The sequence below is a fragment of the Octopus bimaculoides genome, chromosome 5 (assembly GCF_046866305.1).
Source record: "Octopus bimaculoides isolate indiv1 chromosome 5, ASM4686630v1, whole genome shotgun sequence".
Lineage (NCBI taxonomy): Eukaryota > Metazoa > Mollusca > Cephalopoda > Octopoda > Octopodidae > Octopus > Octopus bimaculoides.
This window is the reverse complement of record NC_142932.1, coordinates 21,830,297-21,842,046: the sequence shown is the minus strand read 5'-3', so window position 1 is coordinate 21,842,046 and position 11,750 is coordinate 21,830,297. Positions and strand designations below refer to the sequence as shown.

Sequence of the window (11,750 nt, the reverse complement as noted above, 5' to 3'; positions counted from 1 at the left end):
ATTAAAGCAAAAATAGTGCATATGTAACTGTCAAAAATATCCAGACAAAGTCCTCATGAAACTCAGTGTATGTCTAGGAGCACCAATTGTCACTTTCAAACAAGTTTACCTTGTGACAGATTCAGAAGAAAAACTCACAAACAATAGTTTACAACACAGAAAACAAGTTGCTGTTGCAACATTTCTTTATAAAATGCCAACAAGCCTCATCCTGTCAGATCTCAGAGCAAGGTTATCTCCACAGTATGTAAGATGCAGTAGTTTTACAAGGGACATTCATTCCTGCACACAGGCTTTCAGACTTGATGTCTAAATCCGTACTCATGACAACTTGTCTATAAGAATTTGGAACAAACTTCCACAGACTGTCACATGAGCCATCTTGGCTGATGAGAGACTGGCTTTCAAGTCAAGTGCATGAACATCTATCACTTTTGTCATTGAAAATGCAATGAAGCAATGATTGGCTCACTGGACACCTAGCCACAATATTGATTTCTACAGTGTGTGTGCTACCCAGGACAGCCTTTGAATTTGCTGTTCCCGTTGGAGCCTCAAGGTAAAATAGCAGTGCCCGAAGTGTCACCCTGATAAAAGTACCGTCCGAAACGGACCTCCCCACTTGCTCCAACTCCTAACTACGCTACTCAGCAAATACTACCCAAGACAGACATGTCCCCTTGCCCTCTTTTTGCTATGCGAATATTGAAAGCAATACAAGTGACAACAGAGAAACTAAACTCTCGTTTGCATGAGGTCGTTATCTACAATCGGCTTTCTTTTTCCTGTTACATAACCCTCTCACATCATTTTATTTTCTCTTTCTCACATTCCTTCCCACTTTTTTCCGCTTTGTCTTTCTTTTGTTTCTTTTTCGGTGTCAGAGAGAGAATTGAACCACTGATTATCCTTCCCTTATGTTCTCACACTCACGTGTACCACTCTCTCTCATTCATGTGTTCTCTCACCTTTCCTACACCTCTCACGTCACGCTCTCTCTCTCTGAGTTTTCCTCATACTCTCTGTTTATCTCCTTCATTTCTTCCTCTCTTTTTATTCTCTTTTCGTTACTCCCACTCTAGTGTGAGTTGCACTTCGCCGATTGGCTGTCATCAGTCACGTGTGAACGATGGCTGCATGATGGCAGAAAAGGAAGTATTGAGTATCCAGTGAGATGGGCAGCAGCTGCAAATGTCCGCGTCACCCGTGACAAGCACCAAAATAAGTGAGAGATAATCAAAGTCGTGCATTAGGAAACAATCGACCTTTACAAAGGTGGACACCATTTGTTCAGTAACTGCCGTCTACACTATACATCGTTACATACAGCAGCGTTATATATGTATATATATACCTATATATAAACTGTCTTTTCCAGCTTTTATAAACATCATACAAGCCTGTGTACACACACATATACACACGACATAAATTTTTTGTATACATCGTACAAGCTTTTATATACACTACATGGACTTCAGAAGCATTACATAAGCCTTTTTACACCACAGAGGCTGTATATACATCTCACAAGCCTTTATACACTCCATACAGATTTTATTCGCATACACACGTCTTAACATAATCACAGATTTTATTTTTCTTTCCACATCACACAACCTATATATACAACCAGGCTATACATATAATACCTAATACTTATATATATATATATATATATATATATGTAGTTAACTTACATTGGACTTTATAATAAGCGCCCTCCACACCAGCTTTATTAGTATTTATATATTATTGAAATTCTGAATGCTTCCCTGATGTTTATTTCTTTTGACGGATAAGTCGGAGTTTCTTTTCTTTTTTTTTTTTAAAGATCTAGAGGATCAGACTAGAATTGGGAATTAAAAAACAACAACAATAAGATCGTTTAATATCAACATCATTGCCAGCAACAGTAAATATTTCTTACTAGATGATGCTTTGCTGGATTTCCAAGGATCATTTTCACTTTTGAGACAAACACTTAAGACATACGGTTTATTTGGCTGTGAATTACTTGTGCGGAGATATGAGACAAGATTCCTTTGGATGTTTACGACTTCAGACTGATCGCTTGGAAGCTCAAAACAAAACCCAACCTATTTAAGTCTATTACAATCAACAATGAAAGCTTCGTTTGAGACATTTCTATAGCTGCAATTGTATTTTATATTTACACACAGGCAGTTTTATTGCTGTTTCAACTACAGACCATTCTCTGGATTAACCTTCTGTACTAGCTGGGCCTTACCAAGTAATTTTTTACTCTTACAAATCGAACGAAACCAAAGCATCCTAGCCTAATACTTTGGTTATTGTTATTTAAGAAATATATATTAAAATATATAGGCAACCACCTCTAGTCTATCTTGACCTCACTTGACCTACCTTCAACAGTTTTGTTGCCATAAACAGGATCTTTAACACGCACACTTACATATAGCCATCCATATATACATACACACAGGCACACACACATACAAATTCCAAAGAGGCAACATTGGTCTTATAAGTAGATCAACTCTGTAACTAACATATTGTAATTTCAAGTAAATTATTTATTTATATCTTGCCTATATATGTGCACTTTTGCGCTTTGCTTTCCTATTTGAAGTTTTATTTTGTTTGGGTGTGCTAAAATAAGTTTTTAAGCTCGTAACACCGAGTGTGTGTATACATTCATACACAGATTATATATATATATATATATATATATGAAATACACACATACTTATACATGCAATGAGCGGCCAAGGGGAGTGATAAAATCGTTATGATCAATGGGGGTTGGTCGTATTCCGGTGGGCTATTATTACCCAGTTCTACCAAATTACGGGGAGACCTCATCGTTGTCGGGTGGAGCAAGCTGCTGCGCCCGACACCAGCGAGATGTAGCGACAAGAAGACAATTTGAACTCAGCAAAACGTCCACTACCTCTTCCTCTTTATCATCGTCGTCGTCGTCATCCTCATCATTATCATCATCATCGTCATCATTATCATCGGAATCATTACCAACATCATCATCACTATCACAACCAACATCTTGTAATTGTTTTGGATACCTTTTCTACTGCTCCAATGTGCCGTCATGGAGCGGTTATGTATGGCAGCAGAAACAGCAGCCGAAGCAGAACAGAACTGGCATGCAAGCCACTACACAAAACCAGCAGACTGGTATGTGGACTACAATGTGTTCGACTGCTATCAACAACACACTACTGCTGAGGAAACATGCCATTACTGTAGGACTTTTAGGTAAGTTCAATTTTTATAAAAATAACTCCTCTTTTTTTTTTCTAGACCGTTTGGTCTGTTTGTCCTACTTTGATGAAATGCTTGAAGTTTATATAGTTGAAAGTACTAAATGTGATAAACATATAAGCGACTTCGCCCTTGCCCGATATCAGTGAGAAACAAGTTGTAATTAATAATAATAATGTTAAATATAAGAAAACTATAAAGATAGACATATAAAACAGTTGGGAGCACTAGACGGATACAGAGTTAAAACGATGTTGGGTGATAAATAAACAGACGAATAGAGGCCACCAAACCCACATATATATATGTATGAATGTATATATATATATATATATATATATATATATATATATATATATAGGACAGACAGATATGTAATGTTTTCATTGCATTTATGAGGTACATACTTGTACATATGTAACATATAACCACTAGCAACAGAACCAGAATGCCAGCTGATGCATTAGTGTGTTAGATGACATATATATATATATATATATATATATATATATATATATATATATATATATATATATATGTGTGTGTGTGTATTTCACTGCAGCAATAATACATCATTTACTTAGATCTATTCACATACACACACACACACATACACGTGATAGCGTGTGTTTTGTAACAACTCCTCCTCCCTCTCTCATCAACAATATAATTGTATGTGACCAGTGGGTTATTAGAAGCTATGTAAATACCCTGGCACATGTGTAAGTGTGAGGTCTACTGGTTCGAATCCCTCATGTGGAATTTGAGCAAGTTTTTTTTTTTTTTTGCTTTAGATTCGGGTCAACCTATGCACTGTGAGAGAATTCGGGTAGATGTACAGTGTAGGGTCCAGATGGACTATATGTAATCTGAACCTTTCTCCCCTTATTATTATTTTTTTTTTTACGGAATCCCACGTTTTAGGCTATGGAGATTCCGATTCTGAAAAAAATTTTTCAAAAATCTCAATTTCAAAATTTCGACCCCCCCCCCCGGTTTTTATATAGATCCACAGGGTAAACCTAACCCTAACTCAAACTCTAACCCTAACTCTACCCATGACCCTAACCCTGACCCTAACCCTAACCCTAACACTAGTTTTGTGAGATTTGGCTGTTATTTCTAGCATGTAAATAGCCTGCTTGGTGGTGGTGGGGGAATTGAAATTTTTCAAACAATTTTTTTTCAGAATCGGAATCTCCATAGCCTAAAACGTGGGATTCTGTAAAAAAAATTAATAAATAAGGGGGAGAAAAGTTCAGATTACATATAGTCCGTTTCCGCCCAGTGTAGAAGCTCGTATGTAATGTTAAATGTGATTCGAAGCGTCAGCTTTGTCACACTGTGCCACGCTAATTCTGCATGAGGATATTCTTACATTATGAGTACAAGTGCCTGTGGAATACTCAGCCATTACATGCCAGGTTAGTGAGCGGGTAGTTAAGGTAATCGAACGAATGAAATATTCGTCCTCGAAACCGATGGAGATCCATTCTCTGCAATATATGTGTGTGTGCGTGGTGTATATATATATATATATATATATATATATATATATATTACGTTTGTCGTAATTTGAATTTATATATATATATATATATATATATATATATATACACACACACACATATATATATACATATACACACAATGTGTGTGTGTAGATATATACACACACACATCATCATCATCATCATCATCGTTTAACGTCCGCTTTCCATGCTAGCATGGGTTGGACGATTTGACTGAGGACTGGTGAAACCGGATGGCAACACCAGGCTCCAGTCTGATTTGGCAGAGTTTCTACAGCTGGATGCCCTTCCTAACGCCAACCACTCAGAGAGTGTAGTGGGTGCTTTTACGTGTCACCCGCACGAAAACGGCCACGCTCGAAATGGTGTCTTTTATGTGTCACCCGCACAAGCCAGTCCAGGGGCACTGGCAACGATCTCGCTCGAAAATCCTACAGGAGCCAGTCAGGCGGTACTGGCAACGGCCACGCTCAAAATGGTGCATCTCATGTGCCACCCGCACAAGAACCAGTCCAGGGGCACTGGCAACGATCTTACTTGGCTTGCCGGGTCTTCTCACGCACAGCACATTTCCAAAGGTCTCGGTCAGTAGTCATCGCCTCGGTGAGGCCCAATGTACGAAGGTCTTATAATATACATATATATACATGTATATATATATATATATATATATATATATATATATATACACACGTATATATAATCCATTTAGTGTTAACTCAAAAAAGTGCACTTGATACTGCAATAGTGATTAATAAAATTTATTTTGTTCAAGTCAGTCTCTTGCTACTCTGAGTTTCACTTTTCATACAAGTTTCAACACTTACCTGAGTTGTAACCAGCCTGAAGACCCTGTGTACCTAATTCAGAGTAGCAACAGACTGACTTGACCGTGTGTGTGTGTGTGAACATACATACACAAAAGCTTACCTGGTGCTTGCAAGGAAGCATGATCTGATAGCTTGTACCACATATTCATTGATTATTTTAGGTGCTTATGAAGTTGCAAGCAGTACCCTCTCAGCTCTTCTACCATTGACCAAGAAGAATACCTAGGATGTGACTGCTGGATTGAGAGAGGGCTACTCTAGTAATCGACTGATACTCATTTTCATTGAACTTGACTGGAACAATGTTCAGGGATGGAACATGTTGCTTGGTTTAGCAATTGAGCTTGTTACCCAAGCCATTAGGCTATGTGCCTAATGGTTTGAGTGTTGAGCTCAAGATACATGGTCAATGTTTTACATCTGATCTCCATATGGTATGATTTTGATAGGTTACCATGATCAGGGTCAGTACATAAGCAAGGATACTACTGATCACTGAGACTAGGCACAGGACTGTCTCTCATGTTTCATATCATCATCATCATCATCGTTTAACGTCCGCTTTCCATGCTAGCATGGGTTGGACGATTTGACTGAGGATTGGCGAACCAGATGGCTGCATCAGACTCCGTTCTGATCTGGCAGAGTTTCTACAGCTGGATGCCCTTCCTAACGCCAACCACTCCGAGAGTGTAGTGGGTGCTTTTATGTGCCACCGGCACGAAGGCCAGTCTGGCGGTACTGGCAAAGGCCATGCTCAAATGGTGCTTTGTACGTGCCATCTGCACAGGAGTCAGTCCAGCGGCACTGGCAACGACCTCGCTCAAATGTTTTGTTCACATGCCACCAGCACAAGTGCCACCAAGGCGATGCTGGTAACGATCACGCTCAAATGGTGCTATTTACGTGCCATCGGCATGGAAGCTAGACCGCTGCTCTGGCAGTGATCCCGCTCGGATTATGCTGTTAGTGCCCCACTGGCATGGGTGCCACTCATCAAATTTGGTTCAGTTCATATATATATATATATATATATATATATATATATATATATATATATATATATATATATATATATATGTGTGTGTGTGTGTGTATTCTTGTTGGTCAGATTTATGCCTGTTTTTCTATTCTATCATGGGTTTCATGGCTATATTATTGGTGCATTGTTTTGCAGCCAGATGTTCTTCCTGTCATTAACCTTCAACCTGGTTTTTAAGCTAGGGATCTTTTACTCCATTTTTTTTGAAGGTGCAAAGCAAGATTTGTTAACAGGGAAAATGACAACAATATCACTGCTTGTAGCTGAAAGGTTTTCAGAAAAGTGCAAATCTAAACAAACACACAGATATATATACTTTATTCACATGCATACTGATACATACATATACCAATATACAAATGCGATATTTTTTTTCAGTTTCTGCCAACCAAATTGAATAGCAAGGTTTTGCCCAGAGCTTGTGTAGAAGACACATGTCCAAGGTACCATAAAATGAGATATAACCCGAAACCATGTTGTTATGAAGTAAACTTCTTAACCAACAGACAGCTGTGCCTGCAGTTCACTTACACACACACACACACACACACACACACACACACACACACACACACACACACACACGCGCACACAGCTTTCACCACCAAATCCTACTTGCTCTTCTGACCCTGTGTTCTGAGTCATTACTTCATAAGCAAAAACCCTATCAGTTTGCATTGCATCCAAAATCTTTTGTTTCATTTGTGCATCTACAACATTTCCAATCTTCTGCTTGAATCCAGTACTAATTGGAGGCCCTGCCTTGGCAAAAGTTGCAATCTCAGACTCCCTTGTCATTATAACCAAGTGTACTCGCCTGCTTTGAATTCTTTGAATATTGACGGCAGCTGTAATTTTCACGAATGGTCAAATAGACCTACATTGGACAATATTTTTGGCACACTGACCAATTTCTATAGTAAACATTCATTATTTACTGCATGCATTCAACTCTTATAACTGCTACCTTGTATTCAAGCAGCTGTCATGCAACTTTTGTTAGCAACATGACTGTGCCAAAGTTTTACTTTTCCAAGAATCAATGTTCCCTCAATCTGTTTGACCGACTTGCTTATTCACTCCTCAATCTTTGTGCTAGAATGTCTGTCATTGAGGCTGATTTCATGTCATTGTCCTTGATTCTTCACTCTTTGTTCTCTGTGAAATATCTAGGACTTTAGGATATGTTCTCTGTGAAATATCTAGGACTTTAGGATATGTTCTCTGTGAAATATCTAGGACATTAGGATATGTTCTCTGAAATATCTAGGACATTAGGATATGTTCTCTGTGAAATATCTAGGACTTTAGGATATGTTCTCTGTGAAATATCTAGGACATTAGGATATGTTCTCTGTGAAATATCTAGGACATTAGGATATGTTCTCTGTGAAATATCTAGGACATTAGGATATGTTCTCTGTGTCTGAAATCACTCTCCTATTTAACACACTTCTGCTCTTCTTTTGATTTAACTTCACCATAGTCCATGAAATTAGCTCCTGCTTCAATTTTCTTTTCCTGGTTTGTCACAATCATCAAAACAGCCATGTAAACTCTCACTGAAAGTACTGTATTTCCCTCCACAAATGCCAATCTTTCCGTACTTATTGTAACATAAGTCAAAAACTCCAGCCCCATCATAAAAGGAAGTGGTGAGCAGCACATCTCATGTGGGTCCCTATTTCCAAGGACTGTCATTTTGTGGTGTATGACTCTGTTATGAATCTCATTCTGAACTTCTCTTAGTAATTCCACAACATATTACTGACCACCTTTGGAACCCAGACAAAATCCATTGTAAAGTTTCTGGGAATTAAGTAATATACATGAGCAAGATTACATCAACATTCACCTTGTTTCTCTCACATCACTGAATGAATCCCCAATCATCTATACATGCTCAATACATCTTGGAAATCCTGTAACTTCAGATTATTGCAGAGTCATATCTACAAATCTGGTAAAATCTGTCATCATTAAAACCTTCCCATCAACATATAGGACTGATAGAGTTGGGACTGACCAATCCTTTTATTATCCTTCTCGTTTAGTGTGTTTACTCCTTTCGCATTACACCAGTTAGCTGGTACTAATCATTTTCACCCCCACATCTTGAGAATCTTAACTTATCTGCAGACAATACTTGTAAAGCTTGTAAGAGAGATCGTTCAGGACTGTTGCACTAAGATATGAAACGAGTGTTTCATATCTCAGCATCAACTTCTCACAGCCACAGGTCACCCATGTCAGATTCATGTTGTGGTTCTATTGGCCTTCTCAAAACTGGTACTGCCATGAATGGCTCTCCTCAATTCTTATCAGAGTATGCAGACTTCAGATGTACTTGCAGCTCCTCTTTTGTTACTCCCAATGATCCAGATGCATCTCCTTCAAAAAATCTATATGGGTCTTTATAGAAGTCTCCTGTTTTACTTGATACTTCCTCTTTTGTAAAAAAAAGTATTCCACCCTCCTGACATTACTGTACTTTCTCTTCACTTCCTCATACAACTGCAAAAGAACCATGTTCATATCTTCCTGATCCTTTTCCCACTGTTACCAAAATCTTTTCTTCTCAGACCTTAAATTTACCTCATAACCCCCAGGCTAACCAATGCCTTCTGGGTGAAATTAGAAGATGGAAACTATGTGGAAGGATTATCAGCAGTACACCAGACTTCATCCTGTTTTGGTTATCTACAAGGATTGGCTGAAAAGTTCACAGGCTGACAAAGATACTCTTATGGAATGTGACCAAATAAAGTATATTTGTCAACATAGTCACCCTTGTGGTCAACATACTTCTTCCATTGGTGTTGCAGTATGTGGATACCATTGGTAAAGAAGTTTTCATCCTGTTGGCCCAGAAAGTTTTCAATAGCAGATACGACATCATCATCATTGCGATACTGCTTCCCAGTCAAGTGTTTTTTCATGTTAGGAAGCAGATGATTGTCAGATGGGGTCCAAATCAGGAGACTAGGGAGGGTAAATCAACCAGTTCAAAGTCACAGTCATGCAAACAGCCATTGAAACCAAGGACTTGTGTGCTGGAGCATTGTCCTGATGAAACACAATGCCTCTCATCAATTTCCTGGGCATTTGATCTTGATAGCCTTTTGTAACTGCCTCAGCAAGTTGGCATAGTATTCCCCATTGATGGTGTGGCCCTTTTTGAAGATAATCAATTAACACAATGCCTTTTGAATCCCAGAAAGTTGAGACATCACCTTCCCTGCAGATGAAACAACCTTGGTCTTTGTAGTAGGCAAGGAGGAGTGTTTCTACTGCATGGATTGTCTCTTTGTCTCTGGATCAAAGTGGTGAAGCCCACATTCATCCTAGATTAGGAAACCAGCTGGATCTGCCTGAAACAATGATGTGATCAGCCATGTGTGCTTTTGATCAGGTGTCAGAAGACGTGGCACCCACTGAGTAGAAATCATCATCATGCCAAGTTCATTGTGCAGAATATTCTCAACTGTCTCAATGGACAGCATTGGCTATTTGATTTATAGTGAATTGTCTGTCATCTATCACCATGTGGTGAACATTATCAATGTTTTCTTTGGTGGTGGCAGTTGCAGGACGTCCACACCTTGGGTCATCTTCAAGACTCTCTATTCCCCTCCTAAATTCAGCTGCCCACTTTTGCACTGTTGATAATGTTGGGACATCATCCCTTAAGGTAGCAACCATGTCAGCATGAATGTTGTTGAGGGCTAAATCCTTTTTCCACAGGTTCTTGATAACACCTCTATGTCAAATTTTGTCCATTTTCAAGAGAAGTCACTACTAGTGAAATCATATTTGAACAGTGAGATGTGAGTTTACCTGGAAAGAAACAATGCAGTTATTAATAAGAAGAGTTGAAATTAATGCTTGCAAGATTTCACAGTTCTAGCATCACTCCTTCATCGTCTATGGCCTTTTCAGCACAAACTCATAACAACTGTACATCTCTGTCTAGTTGGCTTGTACTGCATTGGGGTGCCCTATTCTAACTCCTTACTTATTGCTTGCCAACTTGTGGGCTATCCAGCATGAACCAGCCTCTACTGCTCTGTAAACCTGTTTCATCCACCCCTCTACCTCATATCCAGCTACACTGAAAGCCTGAAATCACCTCTGCATTGTTCCACCACTCTGCATGCTTTCTTGCTTTCTTCTTTCCCTCTTGCTTCTTCCATCCTTGTCTTGCATAACATTCGACTCTATGATGACCATATAAAATGCTGTCCTTGACGGAGGTTATGTCTCAAGGTCATGGTCAAAACATCTGCCACAGATAATGTCTCTAGCAACTAATGTCTCAAAGTCATGGTCAACACATCTGCCGGTATTCTCTGCTTCTCCTCCACAACTACTAGCACCTCTCAGTCATCAGCCACTGTTAGTATCCCACAAACACCAATAGACAAAACCGACCACCTCTTCCTAAGTCTCCCTCTTATACAACCTCTTCTCAAATTTAATGCCTTTTGTATGCTGTTGTCCCTTATACTCCATTGTTTGCACCTTTACTTATCAAATGTTTTGTAAGTTTACTGTAAAAAAAAAAATTTAGTATCGAAAGAATGTGGGAGTGGAGACAAAGGAATGGTTGTAAGGCAAGCACTTGGCTAGTTTGACCTCTGGGTTGGTGGGAGTGGTCTAATGTTTACAACTTGAATACCTTTTTATCAGATTCAATTCTAAACTGAATGAAACATGACCTGTCATGTAAATGTTATCTAAATAAACAAATGCATGTATGTGTGCATGTATGTATGGATGGATGGGTGTGTGTGTGTGTGTGTGGTGACCTTGCTAGTGCTGGTGCCTTGCAAAAGGCACTCAGTCCCCTCTGTAAAGAGGCATCCAACTGCCACTCCGTGAGGTGGTTGGAGTTAGGAAGAACATCCAGCTGTAAAAAGCGTGCCAAAGTAGACTGGAACCTGGTGAAGTCCCCAGGCTTGCCAACTTCTGTCAAACCAACCAGCCATACCAGCATGGACAATGGATGTTAAATGGTGATGATATATATATATATATATATATATATATATATATATATACACACTGTATAGGTTATGAGTG

At 39.0% G+C, this 11,750-nt stretch overlaps 1 protein-coding gene across 4 annotated transcripts in view; it reads left to right on the top strand.

Moving 5' to 3' along the window:
* The first annotated feature begins 1,126 nt into the window (after nt 1–1,126).
* Nucleotides 1,127–11,750, top strand: part of LOC106881102 (uncharacterized) — an 84,530-nt gene continuing 73,906 nt past the window's right edge. For all 4 annotated transcript variants that reach the window (XM_052967893.2, XM_014931333.3, XM_014931332.3 and 1 more), the window contains exon 1: nt 1,127–3,258. In XM_052967893.2, the coding sequence (XP_052823853.1) occupies nt 2,781–3,258 (478 nt within the window). In that variant the 5' untranslated portion in view covers nt 1,127–2,780. The remainder of the gene's footprint in view (nt 3,259–11,750) is intronic.